The 27,832-nt window shown below is 34.8% G+C and overlaps 1 protein-coding gene across 1 annotated transcript; it reads left to right on the top strand.

Annotated features, from left to right (window-relative positions):
- Window positions 1–5,991: 5,991 nt before the first annotated feature.
- LOC143637492 (cytochrome P450 94A1-like) lies at window positions 5,992–8,130 on the top strand. Its single transcript, XM_077104871.1, has 2 exons — window positions 5,992–7,165; window positions 7,711–8,130. Exons 1-2 carry the CDS (start codon window positions 6,052–6,054, stop codon window positions 8,058–8,060), a joined length of 1,464 nt encoding a protein of 487 aa, XP_076960986.1. The 5' UTR covers window positions 5,992–6,051; the 3' UTR covers window positions 8,061–8,130.
- Window positions 8,131–27,832: the final 19,702 nt, after the last annotated feature.

The following is a 27,832-nucleotide window of genomic DNA, read 5'->3' as shown; positions in this document are numbered from 1 at the left end:
TAGCATTCATACACACTAACAACCACTTGGAATTTACTATCCTTGGCGATACGTGTAATATCCGAAGATCGTTCACGTACCGACAAGCATTATAAAATAGCTACCTCGTATAACATCTATAGCATACACTTACCACTTAAGGTAAGTGTATTCACACTTCACATCGAGTATGCACACAGCCCCGAAAACATAACAAGGAAATGGGGCTAGAAACTCACCTGAATCCTGTTACGCTCTCCGTTAATCGTTATTCCCTTCTTTTGCTGTGCACGGCTAACTGTATAATATTTACATGTATCAATTGACTACTACTACTCATGTTGTATTTCTGTCTTTATATAACCCACAACGAACGGGGGTCCGGGGGCAGCGCCCCTGGCAGCGGGGTCTAGGGGCGGCAGCCCCTAGCAGGGTCCAAGGGGCAGAGCCCCTGGCTGGAAAAATTTTATTTCCATTAACTGTCTTAACACATTTTTCATTAGGTTTTTAAGTTATTTTCTAATTTGCTAACTCCAGCGAACTTATCATTAAGCGAACTTAACAATAAGCGAACTTAACATTAAGCGAACTTACTGTAAGGGAACTTAGTGTTAAGCGAACTTAACATTAAGCGAACTTAACATTAAGCGAACTTACTGTAAGCGAACTTAGTGTTAAGCGAACTTAACATTAAGCGAACTTATCACCAGGCGAAGTTAGTTGCAGGCGAAGTTACCTTGGCGAACTTGGCTGCAAGCGAACTTAAATTGGGTTAAGGCGAAGTTATCTTGGCGAACTTGGTTGCAGGCGAACTTAGCCGCAGGCGAAGTTGCCCAGCAGCGGCTACTGTTCGTCCTTAACCCCCATAATCATCTTCATTTTAACGTATTGAAATGATATTAACCAACCCCGTGAACATTTCCATGATCGATATCGGGGAAAACTCGGCCCGGAAAAGTATAAAGTTTGGACCTTTAAGCTAAAAACGTTCAACACAAGATCTAAGGTTTTCTTTAAACGAACCGTACATGTTTATAGGTTCGTTAGGTTTGTTTTAACGTCAAGTTTACTACTTTAATACTCGTTTATACCCGATCTTTGCTAGGTTCGAGTTTCACGGATAACCGTTCATAAAAACGTAAACTTTAAGGATAAAGGACATACCTTTACGTGTTTTTAAGGTTACGGTTAGCTTGGTGATGAACTAAAATCTTGTATCTTGCTTTCACGCTCAAGATCTATTAAGTTATAGGCTCGGTTTGGTCTCGGATTGCTCGTTAGCTCGCGGCCGTATATGGTGTAGGAAGTATGTGTGTGTTTTTTGAGTGTGTAGAGATTAGGATGGATAAGATGGATGGAATGGAAAGGATTAGGGTTTAAGGGGGTATTTATACTCCCTTAAGCCCATGGACCTAAGGCCCATATTTCCTTTTGGTCCATAACTAATCCTATCTAATTATCCTACTTAGTCTTCGTATTTTGCTATTATTATTATCGTTCCACTAACTCGTTTATTTCACCCGACAAAATAATATATTAAATATTACTTTAGAAGTTTCGGGATGTTACAGTTTAGGGTTATAATAAACTAGAAATATGATATGGGTAGTGATAGTTAACTGATATGTGTAATTGTTATATAGTTAGTCGCACACAGCTAAAGAAAGGAATAGCCATTAACGGTGAACGTAACCGAGTTCAGGTGAGTTTCTAGCCCCATTCCTTGTTATGTTTTTGGGGTTGTGTGCATACTCGATGTGATTAGTTAATACATTTATCTTATGTGGTAAGTGTATGCCATATATGTGTATGTGAATGATATGAATGATTGCTTGTCGGTACATGAATAATTTTCGGATATTGCATGTATTGTCAGGGTTATAATTAAGATATGAATGTTATATACAATGTATGGATGATATATTTATGTTATTAACAAGTACAAAGGTATGGCAAGGTACAGAAGAAAGGGACCTAACCCTGATAATATTCGAGGCAGAAAAGGACCGAACCCTAATAATATTCGAGGCAGAAAAGGGACCGAGCCCTAATAATACTTGAGGTAGAAAGGGACTGAACCCTAATAATATTCGAGGCAGAAAAGGTACTGAGCCCTAATAATACTCGAGACAGTAGGGCGTAATGCTCTTTAAAACATATAAGTATGTAAAGTATGAATAGATGTAAAATATGTAAAGAAAGAATGAAAGGAAGGGAGAAGGTATATACTCATGTATGTATGAAAGTAAGATAACCTTCAACTAGAAATGCAATGGCTTAAGAGTTCATGGAATTTGGACACGGATATTTATTTTTGTCACACCCCAAAACACAACCTAGGAATGTGACCCCTATGTTGGTACCACATTTGTAAATAAATCAGAGTTACGTTATATTAGCGGAAGGCTTATAAAACTTGTGGATTAAAGTTGTAAATATTTATATAAACAAAAGTCGGGATTTTAAAAGATTCCCGATCTAAGTTCAAAAGATTACTTGTTTTATAGTTACAAAACCACCATTTACATATTTAAAGTTTCAAACAAAAGATCCGAGCCATCGGATTTAAATATAGCACTTCGACACTTCCAAGCGCTAATCTTGTTCACCTACAAAATGTAAATAAAATACGTCAGCAACGAATGCTTGTGAACACGCTGACGCTAAAAATATTTTATTTTACTTTATTACCCCTCGAGACTACGCCTGCCTCAGCCCAACGTGGCTTAGGAATAACAAAGTTAAAACACAGTTATAAACTTGAGTCTCTACTCTAGGTCACCTCAGCAAACACCGCAGCGTTCGACTTAGTTAAGTACCCGTATGTATACACAATGGTCGTGCTTCCCGCGGAAAAGCGTCCTACGACCAAGCGTGGTGCGGCGTGCCCACCGCGTACTACCACATATGTAAGGATCCAGACAAACGTACACGACAGCCTGAGGGATAGGCTTTTACTTTTGTTTATAAATGTTTTAGAGACACGTAGTCCCATGTAAACCTTTTTCATATAACACGTTTGACTCATTTTAGAACAAGTTGTAAAGTTTGGGGCGTATTCACCTTATCACTTTGGGATCAGCTTCAACACCGTCCGAGGTTCTTTCCCTTGCTATCTCGCACCTATAGTACGAGTATAACCATTTGTTAGTCGGATATACAATCCAGCTTAAGACATTTAGTCTTATTTTATATCTCTACCTCGATGAACCTTTAGTTCATAGATTTCTTTTACTTGAAAACCTTTAGTGTAAAAGTAATTATAAACCTTTAGTTTATTATAGAAACCCGACGTTTCTTATTCTCAAAGAAACGTATTCTTTTCTTTTATTATTTAAGAATACTCATTATTACTTAAATAATAATTTCATAACAAAGATATATATATATATATATATATATATATATATATATATTTATCTATTACAACATATCTTTTACTCTTTCTTTGTTATGTTTTCTTTAATTTTCTTTTATCGAGGTATCGAGTATAACATCGACTTAAGGTTTAAGCCTTTTAATATAATATTTTATTATTATATTCATTGGCGTTAAAGCCTTACCTTAAAGGCTTATGAAAACCCTAATGATTCGAGCAGCACCCAACGCCACTTCACTTCTCAATCAACTCTTTTCTCGACACGCAAATCAATGAACGCCAAAATTCAACACTCGTTGACACACTTTTCGAGACTCGTCGCCATCTTATAACAAACGCCTTCTTGGTATGTGGGTGGAGGGTGGCACCAACTTAGAGGAATCGTTGATGCACAAACGAGGGAATCGAGACACGTTTATCGAGGAAATAAAGCACGAACTTCGAGGAAAGATGTAAAGGCTAGTGAGATGTTAGAGAGAGAAAGTAGAACTGATTTTGGTGTGCCTCAAATGAGATCCCGGACCTTGCTATTTATAGACATTTTCTGGAAACCCATCGCGGTACGCGACGGGGTCCTGGGCACCCGTCGCGTATCGCAACGTAGCCTTGCGTAGTCATAACATAGGTCTGTCACGTGGCAGACGGTGTGCCACGTGTTGACATGTGGCGGACGACGTGCCACGTGTGGCCACGTGGCGACCGGTGTGCCACTTGTGGCCACGTGGCAGGTCACGCGTCTCGCTGTCAGACACCCCATCGCGTATCGCGATGGGTTTCTCTTCTGATCCATCGCGTAGTGCGATGGGTCAGGAAAATCAGAATTTTCATTTTTAACCCTTAGGTTTGGAATTTGGCAATTTTTGTCCCTAGACTTTGGAAAGTTTACATTTTGAACTCGAAATTTTCTCGATATTACAATTTTTTTCTCTCACACTCCATCTAGGCGCACTAGAGGTTTCGGGAACTTGTCTCTTATTACTTGATCCAATTTCAGGAGTGAGGATATTTTGTATTTTGTGAAACGTTAGAGACATCTAAATTAAAACTTGTTTTACCATGTCGACATTTATTCTCAAATAATTTGAGATATCCTGATTAATTATAACATTGGTATCCAAATCTAAAAGGTGATATGCCATTGGTTTCTTTGAATCCCACAACACTTTTTTAATGCTTTCTGTTCAAGCTTATTTAAACTTTTCATCTTCAGTTATTAGATACGGACTATAGATTGTTTATACTTACAGATAGCTTGTGATATTTTATTTAAATGATGGCATCCGAAGACCTGTGACGTTTTATTTAAATGATGTTTATGTTTGAAAGACAAAAGATGTTATTTGAGACGAGTTTTTGTAATGACTTGAAATGTTCTTTGAAGTTTTAATATTCTGTGAAAGTTTTATTTAACTCTGATATTTAGAACTGTGTTTATGAGTAAATCCAACGTCCAATGTATGGCACCGGTAACGGGGCCTTACAAAAACGCAGGGGGCACTCCCCCCCCCCCCGGCGTTTTTGGGTGTTTAATTTGGTTAGCGTTTTGTGCATAATGCAATAATGGAACTATTTTCAAAAAAATTTACCGGTAATTAATATATATGGCCGTTTGATAAAAAAACAAAATCCCTTTTTTTAAATTTTAACACAAATCTCCTATAAAAACGAACTCAAACTTCAATTTTTATACACACTTCTACTAATTCTCTATAAAACACTCAAATATATATTCTAGAACATCAACCAATATGTTTCTCTACAATAACCAAACACTCGGTTTTGCCGCATACGCCCGACAAGGCAACGCAAACAATCCCGACCAAAATAATCCACAACTGAACCCATCTACAATCTCGATGCCAAAAATCCCTATCTCTCAAACCCTGTATCCATTCGACACGCGAATGGTCTTGTACATACAATATCTAAGTACTTGAGCCCTTATCCCAAATATGGTGCCCGATTTCCAAAACCAAACCATGAGCGTGATGGGCCACGAAGTAAATTTGGACGCTGTCGAAGTACTTAAAAGGAAGGAATTGGACCACGACATCGAGGTTTTAACAAACGAGCTATCTGAAGACCACCCGAGAGTCTTATTGTTATTGTATATTTTTTTAGTTTAATGTATTTTTTTTATTGTAATGCAGTTTTTATTTATGAGTTTGATGTATTTTTTTTATTTTAATGTAGTTTTTTAAATTTTATATTTATATATATAATGAACTATTATTTAAAAAAAACAAAAAAGTATAAAAGTGATTGGGCACAACGTGGAGATAATGCCTAGGGGTGGGGCATTATGACTATGCCCTCTTTTTGAAAAAAAAAACCATAACTCTAACTGGGCGTCACATGACGCATAGCGTTCAGAGGTGAGACATTTTGATTACACATGGTTTAACCATAAAAGTTTTAAACTTTTGTTTATATAAGTTTCACTCTAAAGGTTCAATTTTTTTTACCGTAAATAGGCTATTATTTAATAAAATAAGTAAAGGAGCCTTTTTTATATATATATTTCTAAAGTTACAAACCATTGAGCCAAAGTTAATAGTTAGATCATTTTTATATGTATTATAATTGTAAATGTCAGAATAACGTCATTATGTCTAAATCCACTATAAATAAATGTTAAAACCTTAAACATTGTAATCCATTGAAATCTCAAGTTGTGATTAAACACAACAAAAATGTTATACCCTTTACTTGCCTTTTCTTTTCTTATTTCTTTACTATTCACCTTTAAATCCATATCTAAATCTTACCCAATATCATCACCCAATAAATCATACCCACTCATCGGAAACTACCTCTCTATCTACGCCAATCGCCACCGTCTTACTGCATGGACATCCGACCTCGTCCACAACTCCCCCACATCAACCGTAGTCCTCAGCCGTCCCTTCCGTCCAACCCGTGTCATCACCGGGAGCCCCACGGTTGTCGAGCACATCCTTAAATCCAACTTCCCAACGTACCAAAAGGGCGAAATTTCGCATACCGTACTCTTTGATTTCCTTGGAGACGGAATATTTAACGTTGATGGGGATCAATGGAAGTCCCAAAGACAACTATATAGCCATGTATTTAGTACAAAATCACTTCGGTATTTCGTTGAACATGTCGTGGACACTGAACTAAACGAACGTCTAATTCCCATGTTAGCCACTGCTGCTGCTAATGATACTGTTGTTGATCTTCAAGATATTCTTCAAAGATTTGCTCTAGACAATATTTGTAAAATCGCGTTTGATTATGATCCAGCCTGCTTAACTCCATCGTTTCCACTAGCAGAATTTTCAGTCGCCTTTGATGAGGCTCTTATTCTCAGCACAAAGAGGTACCATACGATTACCCCTTTAATATGGAAAATCAAAAGGTTTCTAAACAAAGGGTCAGAAAAAAGACTCAAAGAAGCCAAGTCAGAAGTCACTGAATTCACAAAGAAAGTCCTGAATGAACATCCTTCTAATGATTTGTTATCGCGATTCATAAACTCGGGTTATTCGAATGAAAATTACTTAATGGATATTATTAACAGCTTCATATTTGCGGGTAGAGACACGACCTCTGCCGCGCTGACGTGGTTTTTCTGGTTACTTTTTAAGAATCCGACAGTTGAAAATAAAATTATTGAAGAAATTAATGAGAAATCAGATTCACCAACTTATGATGAACTTAAGGACATGGTCTATACTCATGCTTCTTTATGTGAAACCATGAGGCTCTACCCGCCCGTTCCCGTGGACTCAAGGACCGCAGTGGACGACGACGTTTTGCCTGACGGAACGATTGTGAAGAAAGGTGCTCTAATTCGATAAATAACATACAAACGTATCCACAGTAAATTATAATTCATATAAAGTGTAGCTAAAAGAACAAGAACAAGAAAAAAAAATAGTAATAATAGTTTCACAAAATAAAAAACGAAATTAAAAAGTTATTCCTTTTAGTTTGGTAATACCAGCTTATTAAACACATAAAGTTCGATCAAGGAAGACTAGGTGGCTCAATGAAGGAAGATTGGGATCTTTATGATCTCCAGCTTAATCCTGAGGGTGTCCAGGTTTTACCATCAGTGAGTTTTCCCTGGAATTGGAGATAACCTGGAGACGCTTAAGTGCTCCGTACGGCTGGCTTGGGCCAGCGGCGGTGAACTTTTACCATTGGATCACCTCGTACGAAGTACCTAGACACTCTATGTTTGTTGGCCGTTAAAAAAATAACCACATAAAGCTATTCCACTTTTTAATTATATTTAACGCTTTAATATAATTTTATCATCTTTAACCCATAAATAGTTTATGGAGAACCAACTACATAAACAAAGTTATAACTTTGTTTACCAGGTATGGTGGTGAGTTACCATATTTACGCAATGGGGAGAATGGAGAAGCTATGGGGCAAAGATTGGATGGAGTTTCGGCCAGAGCGGTGGTTTGAGAAGGATGAGAAGACGAAGAATGTGAGATTTAAGGCGAGGGATCCATATACGTATACGGTGTTTCAGGCAGGTCCAAGGATTTGTTTGGGGAAGGATATGTCATTTTTACAAATGAAGAGGGTGGTCGCGGGTGTTTTACGGCAGTTTAAAGTGGTTCCGGTTGTGGCTGATGGCAGTGAACCTGCTATTGTGACGGCTATGACGTCGAAGATGATAGGTGGGTTCCCGGTAAAGATTAAGAAACGAAAATGTTGATGTAATATTAAACTGGAGAAGTGAATATTATAGAATAAAGCTCTTCCAAATTAACAATGTTAATGTTGTATTAATAAAATATAAGTTTATAAATGAAACACATAATTTATATAACATTAAGGTATTGTTAATGTTGTATTTATATATATTTATTAGTTATACATACAAGTACATAGATGATCATAAAGAACATGGTTATCTAAAACCGGGTCGCTCGAGTTGATTAAAAGTCGTATACGTAAAATCGGTTGAATCTCTTTGTGTTGAGTCCAATGCTCAGTTAAAGTTGGTTGAAAATTAATTGATCTAACGGATTGAAAGTCGATTGATGGGATAGATGTATGAACCAAATTTGGCAAGCCTTGTCGATATTGAATTGAATTGAATCGATGTGATATGATAAAGAAAAAGATTCGAGAAATTGAAGGTTTGAAAACAAAACGGTTGAATAGGGCAAATGAGATGTGACAGCTAAATAATTAAAAAATTATATATATATATTCATCTTATTTAGTGAGTTGAGTTAGATTATATAGTCATTTTTTTTTGAAAATTGGATTTTAATAATCCCAAATATTAGCCATTGATCATTAATAATCTCAATTATTTATGTGACTATTGATAATCCCAACTTTCAGTTTATGTTACCCATAACAATCTCAGACTAACGGATCATTAACTCCGTCAGTTATTTAATTCAAGTTAGTGTGAAATTACCCAAATACCCTATGTTTAAAAGGGAAAAAATAATAGAAAATCAACTAGTTGGACCCACTTAAATATTAAAACAATTAAGAAAATTAAATGTATTTAAATAATAAACCTTCATCCCCGTCGTCTCCCTCACCGGTGACCACCACCGTCGACAACACTCCTCCACCGTCCGGCTAACATCAAGATCAAACTATCACCCCTACATTTGTATACAAAGTCAAAAACCCTAGATTTCCAAAATTATAGTAGGTGTTCGTCTCTCTCAGTTCTTCGAGGCTGATTTGACTTTGCGAATCGCACTATTCTCTGTAAAACCTTGAGGATTTAACTAATCCTAATCTTCTGAATCACCTTGATTGTTTTTCTAGACATTTTATTATTCAGATTGTAACATGCAATGTTGTAAAAGTATGATTACAAGGCCGAGTACTCTCCGAGTACTCGCTACAAGGTATGTCGCCGATGCGAGTTTCTGTAACTCCGCCTAGTTACTAAGAATCGGTCAAATGTGGTCAACCTCAGCCAGAACCACATCTTATCGGTGAACTTTGACCGATTTTGACTCAAAACAATAAAACATAATTCGTGTTTCAATAATATTAAAGATTAAATATCAATTTTTTATATTAATGATTAGTAATTGTTAGAATATTTTTTATTTAAAAATATATTTCTTTTATTTATAGTGATATTCACCTATTTTGTTATAAATATTAGTAAACTTATGATATTTGACATATATATAATATCCAAAAACTAATTTTCTTTATATTTACCATGTCTGAGTACTCCCCGAGTACTCCGAGTACACCCAACTCCCTAGTCGGCCACCTAGGGTCCGCCTAGCGACTTTTGCAACCTTGATAACATGTATACATCTAAATTAGTTTTGGGAGCTCATAGAAAAAATTTGCATCCTGTAGTTGTTTTCAATGATTATTCTTAGATTTCTTGTATATTGCACTTGTTTTGCTAGTATTGAAATTGATAGTCAATAATTTTCAGCCCTAGATCTTGAACGAAACTCAATATTTAGTCACATATCATCGTATATGTTAATTTCAGTGCTTATGCCATGAATAATTTGGCATTCTATGGTGAGCCTTGGCTATGAAACAATGGAAACCGTTAGATGGATTGATTTGCATGTCTGGGTTGAGAAGATGGAGTGACTTGCAGGCCCGATTTGGTGTGACAAATACGAGTGGTTGTCTTTGGTGGTGGCCGGCCGGTGGGGTAGTGTCGTCTATGGTGGTGGTTGCCGGTGGGGATGAAGAACAGGTTGTAATATTTATTACTTATTGTGGGTCCCAACTAATTTATGTTGTATTTCTTTTCTTTTCTTAACCAAGGGTGTTTGGATAATTTCACACTAATTTGAAGTAAATAATTAACGAAGTTAACAATTTATTAGTTTGGGATTGTTATTGGTAACAAAACTGAAAGTTGAGATTGCTAATAGTCACATTGTTAGTTGGGATTATTAATGGTCAATGGTTAATAGTTTGGATTATTACAATTCAATTTTCCTTCTTTTTTCAACATTTATATTAATATTATGGATTATATACTTAATTGAATTTTGTCATGCTGTTTTTAAATGACAATCAAATTTCAAGTCTAAACATCGATTGCATTATTGACTGTTATGATTACTTGATTACAAATAACATGTATTTATAACTATACAGTTTTTAGTTAGACAAGAATATGAAAAACTAGCTTAAAAACCCATAGGTTTAGTTGTAAGTAAGACAAGAATATTCAATCGGGGAATTAAGTGAATATTATAGAATAAAAGCTCTTCTAAAAAATGGTGTATTAATAATATACAAGTTAATAAATGAAATATAGAATCTATATAACATTAAGGTATTATTAATGTTATATTTATATATATTTATGAGTTATACATATACATACATAGATGATCAAAAATCAGTGTGCTCGAATTGATTAAAATCATATACCTAAAATCGATTGAATCTCTTTGTGTTGAAAGTCGAATGCTCGGCTAAGGTTGGTTGAAAATTAATTGATCTAATTGATTGAAATTCGATTGATGAAATAGATGTCTGAACCAAGTTTGGGAAGACCCGTGGATGTTGAATTGAATTGTCAATATGATGTGACATGATACACAAAAAAAGTTTGAGAAATCGAAGGTTTGGAACCTATCACACCCCAACTTAGGTCTAGGCGTGTGACCAATAGTTGGTACATGTTTTGTAAATATATCAGAGTTTAAGGTTGTAAAGCGGAAGTTGTGATTCAAATATTAGTATTTTCTAAAAGACGGGGATTAAACATCCGTTAGTAGTTACAAAAACGTTTGAAGAAGAAAAACCATAATTTACATTATTTTAATAATAAAATTGCGACTGAGCCATCAGATCGTCTAACGGCTATCCATCATCTCCAAACATCTAATCTTGATTACCAGTAAAACAATTTATAAAATACGTCAGCAACACATGTTGGTGAACACGTTGACACAAAATATTATATTACTTAATTATCCCCTCAAGACATCACTTAGGTCTCGGCCTAACGCGGCTTAGGAAATAACCAAGTTCTGAAATCTAAATAACAATTACAAACTCTAGCTCAACTCGAAACCGCTCAGCAAACACCACAACGTTCGAGATTACTTAGCTACTACCAAATACACAAGATTATCCCCACTCGGACATTACTTAGGACCGGCCCAACGTTGCGGAGACATAATCAGACGTGGTGTGGTGTGCCCACCATCTACCCACATATGAAAGGATACAGACAAACGTATACGATAGCCTGAGGGCCAACAATTACTTTGTTTATAACGTTTTAGGGATACGTAATCCCATGTAAACAATAAATGACTTGATTAATAAAGTTGTAAATAGTTTGGACGTATTTACCTTTGTTATGATTAGTGAACTCAGTTCACTGATATATTCTTCTTGTTATCTCGGACCTATAGTACGAGAATAACATTTTATAAATACTAGACCAGCGATCTAGCTTTAGACCTTTAGTTTATTTTCATAATCATTACTAGATAATCATTTCTCTTTTATAAAATACTTAGACCTTTAGTCCAAGAGATTTCATTATTTAAATACTACGTTTCTTCTTCATGAAGAAACGTAGATACTAAGTTTCTTCTTTCTTAAGAAACATTATAAAATCTTTATAATTATAAAAAAAATAACATTTTATTTATACCCTCGTCTTATAAAAACTATATTTCACTTATTAATTGATCCATGTATAGACTATACACCGAATAGGGTCTAAGCAATATATAATAAAATAATCGGGCTGAACCCCTACCTTGTATGACTAGCTTATATGAAATGCGTAGGCTTGACGCGGGCATCACTTCTACTTGTCGGCGGTTAGTCAAGGAAAACAACGAACAAAAGTTTTACTCATTGCACGTACTTCGAGAAACGAATCGTCGACGGCAGGACCGAGGCACGTATTTCGAGACGAGTGAGTGTGAAGTTTGATTCGGGATGCACTAGGAAGAGCCCGACACTCCTATTTATAGGGCTGAAATTATAACCCATTGTGTATCACGATGGGCTGAAAAGACGCGATGGATCGCTTAACCGCCATTTAATATTATACTCCATCGCGTATCGTGATGGAACCTTGGTTTGGCCACTGCGTATCGTGAGGCCGCCACTAGGTCTGATTGGTCACCTAGTAGACACGTGCTGACACGTGGTTGTACACGTGTTCACGATTACTTCACCTGGTCATCGCATATCGCGATGGGTTATCTCTTGATCCATCGTGTATCGCGATGGGTCTTGAAATCCAGAATTTTCGTTTTAGTCCCTTGACTTTGATATCTTGTCACATCTTGGTCTCATTTCCATTTTCAACGTGATAGGTCTTGAAATCCAGAATTTCCATTTTAGTCCCTTGACTTCTATATCTCGTCACATATTGGTCTTGTTTCCATTTACCAAAGTGCGCCATCAAAGCGCCACATCGATGCCATCGCCCGAGCCCGTGCGTGTGCGCGACGGGTGCTTTGCACCCTTCGCTAGAATCACTCGGTGCATTTTTGGCATATAAGAATATTATTATAGATACTTATCTCCTTATAAAGAACTTCTAATTTTTACTACTTTTCATATAGGATGGATTTATATTTCTCATTTATACCCATGTGAAAGACTTTTATTTTTTTTCCTTATTTCCATGTGGGATGGATTCCCATTTTCGTTGCATGGAATGTTTTCAAATTTATAATATATATCTCATTATTTCTTTATCATACTGTTATTAAAATATTTTTTGATCCTACGACTTTCATAATTAACATTTTTAAACCAAAATAAATTTGCTATTTTCCTAGATGTCGCAAAGAAAATTTAGATGTGAACGATAAATAATTGAAAAACACTATTTTTTTTTATTTAGAGTGAGTGAATGGTCTCTTAAGAGCATTCATATCCCTTACATCATCTTCCATCTTATAATTAACAAAAAAAAATCATACTTTTTAGAAGTTAACTTTAATTTTATATATATATATATATATATATATATAGGTATTGGATCATTTCAGAAATTTTTTACAGCGAGAAGCGCGAGAATTGAAGGTGTAACTCCATTAATCCCTAATTTCACTCCATTTCTTATGTGTAGGTGTGTATGCACGTGTGTAGGTGCGTATGCACGTGTGTAGGTACGTATGTTTGTATATGTGTATGTGTATAGATATGTAGGTTTCAATGTGGCTCGGTACATTTGTATGTGTATAGGTAGGTTTGAATGTGTATTAAGACATAAATACAACCAACCTACATACATGTCGGTAACATCATAAGCAGGAGAGTGAAAAATTAGGGATTAATGGAGTTACACATTCACTTCTCGCACTTCTCGCTATAATATCACTTCTCGCAAGATCCATCCCAAGGCATGCCAAGGCGCCCATGGCCTAGGCCAAGGCATGCAAAACTCACGACGGGGATCTCAACCTCTCTGGTGCCCCCTTCCAGGGGACTTGGGCCCGGTCCGCCGCTGAGAACGCTTCTCCAGACTAAAATTCGAACGACGAAGCCGTTCGATTTTCATGCTGGGCTGTTCCCAGTTCGCTCACCGTATATATATATATATATATATATATATATATATATATATATATCACTTTTTAAATTATTTTTATTATTGTTCTTAATTATTTTTTATTGTTTATTTCTATTTATTAATATCTATTTTTGAGTGTAGATGTGTAGGTGTGTACGAGAGTTGATACAGGGGTGTATAGTAGTGTTTTATATTTGGGAGGAGTCTATGGGTTTTTCTTAATTTTTAGGGTGTGGAGATACATATGGTGAATTGAATATAGGGGTGTATAGTAGCTTTTTTTTTTTTTTTTTTTAATTTTAAAGATAGAGGGGGATATGATGGATGGGATGCATGGGCGTTCAAGAAATCCAAAATTCAAAAAAAATTAAAATTCGAACGTAAACCACCAAAACCCGAATAATTCGATCCAAATAACTAATTCGGATATGGATTTCATAAAATTCCGCATAGTTTGAATTTATCGGATATCCGAATAATCCGAATATATAACATGTTATAGGTGTATACAACCAAGCCCATTAACATTTACAAATAACCTATAATCATAACTTCATTATTCGTTCAATCAACCTAACACTCCATATGAAAAATTGTTGTAACACTCTGTTGTTATACTCTCTAATGCTATTTAACTTCCTTGTTCTTATAGTATTTTATTTTTATTTTCCAGTTTTGTATGTTTATTAAGTTTGTATATTTGTTATACGGGTTATTCGAATTATTTCAGATTATCCGAATCAATTTGAATTTAATTCAGATCAGATTCGGATTGAATATGAATGTCCCTAATTCGGATAGGCTCGGATTTTGGATAGGGTTTTAAAATTTTCAAATCTGAACAATCTGAACTGAATAAACCGAATAACCTGTTAATTATCTGATCCGATGAACACCCCTAATAAGATGTGAGTGCTCTATCTAAAACACATAATCTTCTAAATTTCTCAAATTTTTTCTAAAACCTTTCATACCTCATTCCTCATATTTTTACCTATTTAATTAAACAACACTTATTTATTTCTTTTTAAACTATTTTCTCCCTCACTTTCATTCACATTCACTGATAAAACAAACAAACAAGCAGATATAGGTGATTAGCAGTGGCTAGTGGCGGATTTCAAGAATTTTTTCTAGTGGTGCACTATTTTTAGATGCTTCAAGTTCATAGAGTCGGGTACAAATAATTTTGTGTTGGTTCAATGGTTCGGGTCGGTTCGATGGTTCGAGTTTCGGGTCGGTTCGAGGTTCGATGGTTCAAGCCGATGAATCAATTCTGAAACACTTAGGGTTCGGCTAGTCTAAAACCCACAAATTGAAATCACCACCAAACACAATATCAATCCAATTACTCATGTATATGCCTTCTACCTTCCTAATCGTATGTATAACAAAAGCCGTAACATATAAGATCAAACATATAAAACTACCAAATCAACAATTACAAACTAACAAAATAAAAGTTAAAACTAAAATTAACGTATAACTTAATAATTAACAACATCAAGAACAATTCACATTTAACAAATGAATATAAGCTTACCTCCAAAGTGGGAGGATTCAAGGAAGAGTAGCAAGGCAGAAGGAAAGAGCAACGGACCAACGATGGTGTGGTCGGCCAGAAAAGCAACAGGCAGCAACGGTGTATGTGAGTTTGAAGAGGGGTGAGAGGCGGGCGTTGTGTTTGTGTGTTTAATAAAACCCTAAATTGATATATGATATAAGGCTAAATTAGAAACAAAACAAAAAAAGGTTCAAAAAATTCGCCAGAAGCCGTAACAATCATGTGACCTTCATTTTACAAAACCAACTATTACCGGCTAGACCAGCACCTTTAATGTAAATAAGACGGTTCCTTCCTAACTTATAAGGTGGTTCTTTTGATATTTTCTATATATAAATACACTATTATTTCAAACTCGGGCGGGTCCGATAAACCACCCATTTGTTATATAGATCCGGCCCGGGTAGTGGCCCCATAAATATAAGAAATGAGTTTCCTTTTCCCTAAATATTTGAGGATGGTATTGGGACGGCCAGTGTCGGATCCAGAAAATTTTGCCAGTGGGTGCAAAAAACGGTCAACATAGAACGGGTCAAGTCAAACTAAAACTGGTCAAACCAAAATGAGTCAGGTCAAATGAAATTACATTAAATAAACCACGTATAGAAATATAAGCAATAAATTTTTCCAAAAGGCAATATCAAAATACATATTACATTTGATAAAAACCTTTGCATAATTGTTACGTCACAAAACGCTCTTATGTACAAATAAAAAAAATTAATGTCACATAGTGTAGAATTATAAAAAATAAATGATACTTTGAATACTATCATATTTTGGTCTAATTTTTATAATTGTCCGATTAAACTAACAAAATATATCATTATATTAATAACTAACTGATGAAGTGGTTAGACAATTAAACAATCTAAGCTTAATTGTTATTTTGTGAAAGAAAAACTACAGTTGCGTTTGAAAAGTTGGCTCGGAAAGTTGAGTTTGGACACTAAAAAAAACACAGATGGAGCACTTGGGGTCTTTGAACCTAATATAGTAGAAGTTTATAGAAGAAAATACAAATTTAAGGGGGTGCATACGCCCCCCCCCCTGACTCAATACTGAATCCGCCCTGGGGACGGGGGATAAGACATGGAGTGAGTTTTTACTTTTTAAGTTATTTGTTGAAATATGAAGATGGAGTTAGATACTGGATAAACTATATATGAATGCTCTAATGGTTAAGGAAATGTAATCCTGTGATAGAATGTATAGCTTGTATGGCTTCCGCTCCGGGATCTTACAACATGAATCTCTAAAACTAAATTTTAAATTAACTGAAATAATTATTTTCCATTAAGTGTACATCTTTCTTTCTCATGCTCTCCCTAGCTGATCCGGCCGGATTATTCCTATAAACTATAAACGAAATTGATATTCCGTAAACTGCAAGTTTAAGCGTAAATGCTAATATGACATATCTGATGACACATTATTTGTGTTTGCATATTTAGCATAATTAGTTGCGGTTTTATTTTTTTAAGCGAATATTTTTGAAGTAAGCAAAATTGTTTGGCATTGACGGCTTCTTGGCTTTGACCAATATCGGTGAATTTGACTGACCAACGCGTGGTAATTGATTCATAAAGAGAGAAGATTAATTATGTTCTTTTTTTCTTTTTGGATTTGGTATGGTTTTTGGATGGGAAAAAGGGAAGCACGCGTGCGTTGATTTGACAGGTGTGTCCCCCCTCGTTGGGCTACGGGACCATGGGTTTGTGGTGGGTCATGCGATAAACAAGGCAGATGCGGGTAAAGTAGCAAAGCACGAGAAAGCTTGCCTTGAGAATCAGCACGTGTTCATACCGTTTGCTTTCGACACCTTTGGCGCTCTCGGCCCTGACGCGGTTCAGTTCCTTAAGCGGGTTCAGCAGGTGGTCAGCAGTAACTCCGCCCATGCTAAAGGGAATGTTGTGTTTAGTAGGGTAGAGTTTGCTATTCAGAAGGGGGTAGCGGCGCAGCTTGTTGCCCGTCTATCTGCCGTTAGTCTGTAATTGCCCCGGTGTAAATTTTAATTATATAATATATTGTTCCCGGTAGATGTAACCAATATTTGGAGAGATCCTGACCATTTAAACTCTCCAACTTTCAATCCTGGCCGTAGAAACTAGGAAAAATTCTTCTAGAAGGAGAAGTTATGGGCAGTTTTGATTCCTCCCTTATTTCTCTCCCCCCCCCCCCCCCCCCACGTTATCAGAAAACTCTCCAACCGGCGTTTTCTCAACCTACACATGATCTCTCCTCCTCACAATTGCAATTTACAAATAGCAAAGAATCATGACGATGATGGCTGGAAACCCAAATTTATCAAGCCCTCAATTCAGGTCTCCTAGTCGTCTCCTCTGGCTCCTTAATTCAGGTTTCTGAATGAATACACTTGATTTGATAAAAACATAAGTAAATAAGTTATGTGAGATATGTGTTTTCTTACTTGCAGCCTGCTGATTATGAGCCCCCATCCTTCAGAGGCCACATAAACGAACAAGCCCGAAACCAGTGGATATAAAACGGAAGCTGGGAATGTCAACAACAATCATTTTGTATTATCTCATAAGTTATAAGGCCGGTAAGGAATTATTATCGCAATAAAAAAACCATATTTATGATCCAATTAATTAATTTGTAAATTTTCTTGATAGTTACAAGTTGAATTCCATGACTGAGCCTGTTGTTCAGCTTGATGTTGTTACATATACATCAACTATTAAGGTTCAATCTTTATTACTTATTGCGCGTTTAATATATGTGATTACAAATGATTACAATAATCATCTCTGATTACAAATGATTTTATCTACAGGTTTGTGTAAAACATTGGGATTGAACTTGGCATTTTAATTTGTTATTTGCAGAGATGAAAAATATATAAATATGGTAACAATACTTGAATTATATTTTTGTTAAGTACAAATGAATTTATGCAAGTTTATAGATTTAGTTGTACAAACCGCTAAACATAAATATGTTTATATGTGTAGGTTCAAACCCAGAGATTTTTATCTCGGCAACTAATAAAGTAATAGTGTGAAAGGATGATACAAGATAATCATCGGTTGCAAGGTTGGCTTAAAAGTAACAACAAAGGGGATTCAGGTGGACCCCATGGTTTACTAGCTTCTTGAGAAAGCCGCGTCCTTTGTAAACGAAGACTCAATCTATAGTTGATAATAGATGTTGATTTTGAGGCCTCACAAAGGTAATGCACAATCATACAGAATATGATTTCATAATAATTTAAGTTTGGTGAATAGATATTGTTCGACATAATGTATTCATTAGGTTGAAGTACCTATTTCTAATTACTTACATATTTACATGTTTATGTAACATTTTTTTGTTGCAGGTGAATTTAGGAGAGATGACATGTTATTGTTCATAATATTAGGAGTCTAAGAAGTTGGTGCAGCTATAGATAAAAATGATTTTGATGTGGAAAAAAGGAGTCATGAGAAAGAACTTGAAAACAAAAAGGGAAATGTTAGACAAAGTTTTACATTGTTGATAAAACACAGGTTTGAGGTTGTGAAGTTGAGTTAAATACAATTTATTTTTATGTATTGACTAGAAAAAAACCAGACTCAAGGCATGAGCAGAAGCCAAAGTACGTAGTGGAAAATGCTCAAAGTCAATATTAAGGTGAAGCTGATGCAGATGAGAGACGAAAAAGAGAAGCAACTTGGCAAGCATTACCAAAGGTATCTTAAACTTTATGTAATTATGAAAATTAATAATAAATATTATTATGAGAAGGAATCATATGATTATGTGTTAACATAGGAAAAGACGGTTGAGATTAACGAGGCATCTTGGTTCCTGAAAGACTTGGAAATGCTTAGGATCGCAGACCCTGAACAACCGCTGCCAAGTTACTGAGATGAAATAAGTCTTTAGAGAGTCTCAAGACGGGTTAGGCAGTTTCAACTTTGGGATTTGGTGGTAAATAATGATGTGGAAGATGGTGAAATCAAGTGTGTGCTCTTGTAACATTATAAATTATGAAAGTAAGGAATTGAACTTTTATCATGATTTTTGTTGTATGCATGATGTGATAATCTTAAATGAAGAGTTGCATGATTATGAACACCAAATTGACTTAAATTTATACTATAATCGCTTCCGGTCTTGCTTTGTCCGGCTACATATTGCCATATTTTAAATATATAAGGTTTTTGTTTATAATATAATTGTAAAGTATTATGTCATTAAAATTACCGTCCATCAGACGGGTATAAAACTAGTTAATTTATGTTTTGGACTTAATTTCCCCAGTTTCAAACATTATATGCTCCAATTGATAAATTAACAATTAACTGAATGGATAAATTAAAGTCAAGGAATTGAATATTCAAGAAACCACCGTGTTTAATTTCTTGGCAAACAAGAAAAAATACATACTATAACATACTTCATATTATACAACACTATTAAATGCCACGCTATATTATTTTTGTTCAATTTAATACCAAGGATTACGAAAGCTAAACTTTTTTCCTAGTAAATGCATTCATATTCATCCAATTCAATACAAAGACTTTATGTATAATTGATAAAGCATCCTTTATGTATTGTGTAGATGACCTCTTGACCCTCCTTTGATCCTGCCCTTACATGTAATAGTCGACTGATTATATATTATATTAGTTGTTAATAATTAAAATGAAAATGGATTAAGTCTATTAGGCTATATATTAGATTAGAAGTGTAGTGGGGAGCCGGTGAAGTGAGATTTGTTAACTTTTAAACCTTAATCGTGATTCCAAATGACTTGTTCAACCCACACAATTAGTCACAACCCATAAACAGCGATTACTTGAGAGGATTTGTCTTCAACGAAAGGGCTCAACTTTATTCAATCCTTATTAATTTATAATTAATACTCTCATTTTCATAAGGTTCAATAAGCTTATATTGTAAAAGCAAACCTTTAGCAACAGTTCATTTTGGTTCGGTTTAAAATTTTAACGATTCGGTTTCTTTTTAAACGACCAAAAACAATTACCAACAATCTAGCTTACGGTTTGACCTAAGAACCGTAAACGTACACCCTAAGTTTTATGTTGTTAATTTTAGACAAGTGTACTTATACCTATTTGTTGATCTATAATTTTACACTTTCATTTACCGTAAACGTGAGTAATATTATTTATCTTTTGTGCATATCTTATATAACCTTTTTTTGATTTTTAATTTTGACTATATCTTGTAAACTGATAAACTAGACAGGTCGGAATGTCTGATCAGACTCGATAACATGTTAGAATGGGTTCGTGTGGTATTAATGAAATTCGTTATCCTGTAATTCATATATTATTTAGGGAAGTATAGTCCGTACATGATGACGGAACGAATTGAATAGAGAATTCTACCATCTATAAATGATGACCTATTCAATTTACATACCCTAATTCAAGACTAGAAATATTCAAAGTCAAATTCAAACCATTTGGTGTCTTACACAGGGGCGGACCCACATAGTGTGGATCGGGGTCCCGGGACACCAATGTTTTTTAAAAATTTATTAGAAGCGGTATATTAAATTTTTTGAGGACCCCATAAGATTTAATACTTGGAACCCATACTATTAATGTTGATGTGGTCTGGTGGAAAGTCCCTTGTTTTATCTTTGAAAGGTCATGTGTTCAAGTCTTACAAGGCTCAGTTTTTGGTTTTTTGTGTTAATTTTTAGTGTTAATCAATCATTTGATTGCTAATGTTGCAATGATAACTTTGGAAACATTCAAACACCTCTAAAATACATATCATTGTTTTCAACTTTATGCATGGTTTTCTTTAGAAACATTCAAACACTTTAAAATATCAGTTTTATTTTTCACTAGTTTAAGTTAATGGTTTTCAACACATGCTTATGAAAGGGTGGATCTAGGTTCTATCTCAAAAATGTTTAAGAAAGGGAAAACAAAGTGTTTATGTGTCAACCCGACCCATTTTGACCCGTTCAGGTAGTGATGATTGAAAAGAAAGTTTTATTATGATATTGTTTTTTATTATGTTCTTCGCCTCGACCCGACCTGAACAACGACCGACCCGAAAAATTTGAACACCGAAAATATGGGACCCCATTGGCAAAAAATCCTGGGTCCGCCACTGGTCTTACAACCTATAAATAACCTCCTCAGCTTCATCCAAATATTTCATCAAACACTAACCATTTTTCACCTTTTCCCTTAATTTATCACTATATTGATTCATTCTTTTTGCTCTTTGCATTTTAAGCTGCACCACAAAATGAGACCCGAATCAAAAAAGTTAGCAATAATCGCTTTGTTCGTAATCATATTCTTAAATTTCCAACAAAATGTAGCATGTAGACTTCTTGATGGAGAATTTGAAGAAACCTGGATGAAGAGAGGAAATCTATTATTATCATCTCTACAACATCGCCCTGTTCGATCTCCGGGAAGCGGATGTGGTAACACAGGAAACGGTGGGAACCCTTGTGTCGGTTCCAGGAAGGTAGCCGGTCGCCATGTTTATGGTGCTCTACGGCCACCATTAACTCCTTCTACTTCGGTTGATCATTGATATATACCGGCCAGCCGATGAACGTGAACATGCATATATAGTGATTAACCACCTTTCAAGTTATAAGATTATTTTTTCAAACAGTTAATTTGTTTGCCATTTTACGTGATTTCGTCCGTTCTTTGATTAATTATTTACGATTGACTATACATGTATATTTAACTCATTTCGTGTATTATTTTAACATCCAGTTTATAAATTTATGGTTAAACATTCTTTACCAACAACAATGTTCATATAGTTATACTAGAAGAGTGCCCGCACGATGCAGCGGGTATTTGAACATAGACCTTGGTAATCATGTAACAGTTATGGGCGTTTATGGTTCAGCACGACACGAAACAAAACACGATTTTAAGCGGGCTCGACACAACACAAATAAGTATATGGGTCGAGTAAAAGTTAAACTTAATAATGTCACAAAATATGTAATGATTCATCAAGCTAGTTAATTTAAGGTTAAAAATTGAATTATTGTGTTAGTGTTAAAAAATGTGTTACTATTTTTTGTATTTAAATTATAAAAGTGAAAAGGGAATGTGAATATTGAAGTTTATTGAATACCCTAAGTTGGGTTGTTGTAATATTTGAAGGTGGTGTTTGTATCTTTGTGAGAAAAAATAAGTGGACATTGGATGCTTTTAACCACCTTTTGTATTATGATTGCATATTTAGATTGTACATTCATGTTTTGTTGACTTGTACATTATAAATAACAGCTCGGTATTGAATAAAATATATATCAAAATGTTCAAAAAAATGAGTCCATCACAACGGTAAGTTTCTTTATTTTTTATGATATAATATACTTAAAAATAAGAAAGAAAATATAAAAGTAAATAACGTTGTCAAGTAGAGGTTAAAGATGAGGGGGGCAAGTTTGTAACTATTATTTAAATTAACAAAAGTTTTGAATAGATGAGGGGACAATGTTGTAACTATATTTGAAGAAATTGAAACACACGTGAGATCTAATGTATCGGTGTCTCTTTTACCCCTATTGAAAGTTGTACCATGTGTTTGATAGCTTGTATTTTACTTAAAAAGAAGTGTCTTAATTTGCCAATCTCTCCCTCATTATATATAGTATAGATATAATACTTATTAAGTTATTAGTGTGACGTACGACAGTCTTAATATGCTTTACCCACACGATGCGGCGGAGTGTGCAAACACGACATAGAACTCATAAATGGTGTTAACACGTCCAGAAACTAGCAACGAAACGCATGTAACCCGATGATGGTATACACGCAACGCGACTTTGGACGTGTACCTAGCGTCGGTAAGTGCGTCACACAACGCTTACACACGTGCAATTTGATGTTAGTACGTGTGTAAGTGTAACGCTGCAATGAACCCGTAACTAGATCCGGTATACGTAAACAATGTCATCCGCGTAACCAGTGCCAAAAAGCAAGAAATAAATATGAAATATATGGTAATTTCAAAGAAATCATTTTTTAAACCAACTCATTTTAACAAGAATCATGTTCAAATCAGACACCGTTCTAACTCGAAACCTCTTTTGACCTTGACCCCTTTCGACCTGAACCCGTACCGAACCAACCTGAACCAATATAACCATTTTTTGTATTAACCCATTCCGACCCTAATCCAGTCTTAAACATGACTCGGGCCCGCCTAACCCGTTGCCGGTCCTAACTCTCGTTCACGTAGCATCTAAGTTTTAGAAATTATAACAATATCATACTCAAATTAAATAAAATAAAAATGCTTGTTTCTATGGTGTCTCAGATTTTACCATATTTTATATACATTTTTTTATTACATAATAAATCACAAGTTTACATATGTGTAAAATTTATGTAATAACAAATTTACATATATGTAAATGAGAGGTTAGATATGGGTAAAAACTAATTTTCATAATTGTAATCATAGATATAGATATAAAAAATGATAAAACTACTCTTAAATAACATTTTTATAAAAAAATTATAAAAAATGTTAGTTATTAAGATTTCGTTTCAAGTTCTTAATATAATTTAAGAATTCTGTAATGATACTCATATATACATATATATATATATATATATATATATATATATATACCGGGGATGGATCTTGCGAGAAGTGACATTACAGAACTTATAACTCCATTAATCCTTAATTTCACTCCATTTCATATGATATTACATACATATATGTAGGTTGGTTGTATTTATGTCTTAATTACACATTCAATCCAACCTACAAACATATGAATGTACCGAACCACATTCAAACCTATGTACCTACACACATACAAACATACATACACATATACAAACATACGTACCTACACACATACATATGCACCTACACAACACACATACACATAAGAACGAGAGTGAAATTAGGGATTAATGGAGTTACACTTTCACTTCTCGCACTTCTCGCTGTAAAAAAACTTCTGAAATGATCTAATACCTATATATATATATATATCCGAGTCGGCGTTCCTTCTACTTTTTTATGATCAAATTTCAAAATATATATAACCTAATAACATAATCATAGTGGAGTGATTAGAAATAATCAGTTTAAGATTATACTTTTTTAGATCAAAGAGTAAATTGCTAAAATCGTTTTTAAGGTTTGGTCATTTTTGCGACTTTCGTCCAAAAAGTTCTTTTTTTTGCAACTGGATCATCAAGGTTTCACGCTTCTTGCTAATTACGTCTAAATCGTTAACTCCGTTTAGTTTCATCGTTAAGTCAAGGGTAAAACTGACTTTCCACAAAAATACCAATATTTTTCTTTATCTTTTATTAGTGTTAGAATATGAAGTTGTTAAAAGACAAAAACGCCCCTTAGTATTTTTGGGAAAGTCAATTTTACCCATGACTTAGTGATGAAATTAAACAATGTTATCAGTTTGAACGTAATTGGCAATAAGTGGTAAACCTCGATGGTTTAGTTGCGAAAAAAACTTTTTGGATAAATGTCGCAAAAATTAACAAACCTCAAGGACAACTTTAGCACTTTACTCTAGATCAAATATACACACATATTGCACAGACATAACCATATATAATAACATAAGCACACACACACAAACACAACCTGCAAACACTTATTTCTCTCATCTCGTTACCTCTGGCACACCACAAAACAACCCCAACCCTGAATCAGAAAAAAGCTACCCGGAAAAAGAACATTAAGAACAAGTCATGGTGATTCAAAGCGATGGCAGAGGCGGCAATTGATTTCAGCTTGGTATCCAATGGTAGAAAAGGGTGCCGCTAAAGGTGCCTTTGCTAAATCCCTTGATCTGTGTCAATCTACAAAATCAATTTCCGACCCTTGATAACTTCATGATCTAATGGTCAAAAGTCATTTTCGGTTTGATTCATATTTATATTTGTACGGTAAATCTGACTTTTTTAATCTTTGTTATATTTCAGATCCTTTAAAAGAATGTCCTTCATGTTATAATCATGCCCACACTCGTCATTTTGTTTTAATATTTTTAACGGGTTTTAATTCGCTTATTTTATACTCGAAACCAACCCAAACTAAAGTACAAGGACCATTTTTTTGCCAAAAATCAAAATTTTCCCCAACCTCTAAATCATATTTTATTTAATTAATTATTTAATTTAATTTATTTATTTATACATTTAATTAAAAAAACCAACCACATTAAATACAAAGTAGTTGTAAGATGATTTAATGTCTAACCATCCATGCAAACTTGTCCCCTCCTCCTTACCTATAAATACCAACACTTATGAACATTTCCAAATGCTCATCTCTTCCTTTCTCTCTAATATTTGGATTTGTGAAAGCAAATTAAAGTGTTCTTGCCTAAGTTGACTTTAAAAGTCAAACTAAACAATTGTTTGCTTTTCAATCTGAATTGAGTAATGTTTTGGGATGTTTTCAGTTTTCATTAGTCTTATATATATGTTTCATTGTTTCCCTTCTTCAACCTTGGCTAATTAAGGTGCTTATGTCATCCTAAGGCACACCTTTGCTTATTAAAGGCTAGTTTGACCTGTTTTGGGATTTTGACTCTTTTAAAGTTCCTGATTTTTAGTTTACTTCTTTGTTGACTCTTGCACCATGAGGATTTGTGTAATAATATGTTAAACGTGTACTAACTTCACACAATGAGTGACATAATTGTTTTTCATCAAAAGCCATTTCAAAACATTAAGAACATAGGTTCTATTGGTGTTTCAATTCTGGATATATTTTGGTCGTCAAAGATTGGGCCATATCTTAGTCATAAAGAACTGGATTGGTGAAAGGCCAAAGCCTATGATTAACTTCATTGAGTTGTGGTTTCAATGGTTATTTAACTTCATTTTAATTCATTTGTATGGCTTCACAATAAGTGTTGTAATTTTAGTACGCAGATTTGTACCAATTGAGAAAACCGGCTGTCTCAACCTACCTCGTATCATAATTTGGGGAAAGTTTCTAAGCGAAAAATGTTCAGAACACCCCCATTAAGTAGACTGGAGATTTTTATTATTTTTAGAAATTTATTTATATTTTAAGTATTATTTTTCGGCAAAGTCCCCGACAATGCTTTAGCAGCGACGACTTTGTCTTTAGCGTCGTCAAGATGAGCATAAGCGGCGAGAAACTAGCGACGACCAATTAGCGGCGACAAATGTATGTATTAGCGGCGACAAATTTGTTGCTGCTAAAACTCCTTTTCTTGTAGTGATCTACTTACCATTAATAACTTTATTACAATATCTGGAACTAAGGCGACCCGAAACCAAAAACTAGATAAAAAAATAGGTAAAAATTGTAAATGTAGAATGATCAAATCCCGTGAGGATTGTGTATTATTAGTCAAATGATAAAATATTTGTTTCAAAAAATAAAAATTTAATCTAATATGTATGTGAGTATGTAACATCCTACTTTCGGTTATATTAATAAAATAAAGTTCGTTTATTTTATAGCAGGTTGTTATCGGTTTAGATGAATATAATACAAGATGGACTTGTGTTGGGTAAATGGATATGGGTTATGGACTTGGGTTATGGAGGAATGAAGGAAAGACCATGGGCTTAAGCCCATGATCAAAAATATATATACCCTTAATCCTCCATTTAATTCATTTACACATATCCCTTACACCATCCAAAACACACACTTAAGATTCTCTCTCTAGTTCTCTCTCTCTAAACCGATATCAAGAAGGAAACCGAGAACCGACCCGAGGTAATGATAGTATTTTATTGTTTGAGCTTAAATCCGTCAGATATAATCATGAAACGAGGAGCCGACACCGTTAAACCATTTAAGTCATGAGATCCGGGTGGAATCGGGTGTAAACCGAACCTAATATGAGCTTAGGGGTCACCCTAGCTCAGATCTGGATCGAACGGGACGAAAAACGATGAAAAACGGTGTAAAACAGTGAAGATACGTTTTCCGGTGTGTTTTCCGGCAATGGCGGCGCTGGAAAGGCGGCGCCGGAAAAACATGTACGAGGTTGTCAGGGAATGCTCTGACAAATCTGACCTAACCCTAGTTCGCTAAGGAATAACTAGCGAATTAGAGGTAATTCGCCAGCTGATTCGCTAAGGAAAGATTAACGAACTAGCTGTAGTTCGTATCCAATTCGTTAAGAGAAAAGGGTAACGAATTACCCTTGATTCGTTATGACCAGTTCGTTAAAGAAGATAACGAATTAGAAGGTCCAATTCGCTACTTGGACTGGTTCGCTACATGGACTGATTCGTTAAGAGTCCAGTTCGTTAAAAGTCCAATTCGTGTAAGTAACCAGTTCGTTAAAGATTCCAATTCGTTACAAGAACCAGTTCGTCATGGCAAGTCAGTTTGTTAAGGATAAGTAACGAATTAGAAGTTTAGCAGAATGACAGAA

The sequence above is a fragment of the Bidens hawaiensis genome, unplaced genomic scaffold (assembly GCF_021521415.1).
Source record: "Bidens hawaiensis isolate Kalapana, Puna unplaced genomic scaffold, B.hawaiensis_p1.1 tig00008321_1, whole genome shotgun sequence".
NCBI lineage: Eukaryota > Viridiplantae > Streptophyta > Magnoliopsida > Asterales > Asteraceae > Bidens > Bidens hawaiensis.
The sequence above is the reverse complement of the archived record's forward strand: the minus strand, read 5'-3'. Positions and strand labels throughout refer to the sequence as shown.

Bases quoted from the DNA above. Each gene is read 5' to 3' on its own strand.
- LOC143637492 (XM_077104871.1), top strand. From the start codon at position 6,052: ATGTTATACCCTTTACTTGCCTTTTCTTTTCTTATTTCTTTACTATTC. The intron at 7,166-7,710 runs GTGCTCTAATTC...TTTGTTTACCAG, and splicing joins CGGAACGATTGTGAAGAAAG to GTATGGTGGTGAGTTACCAT.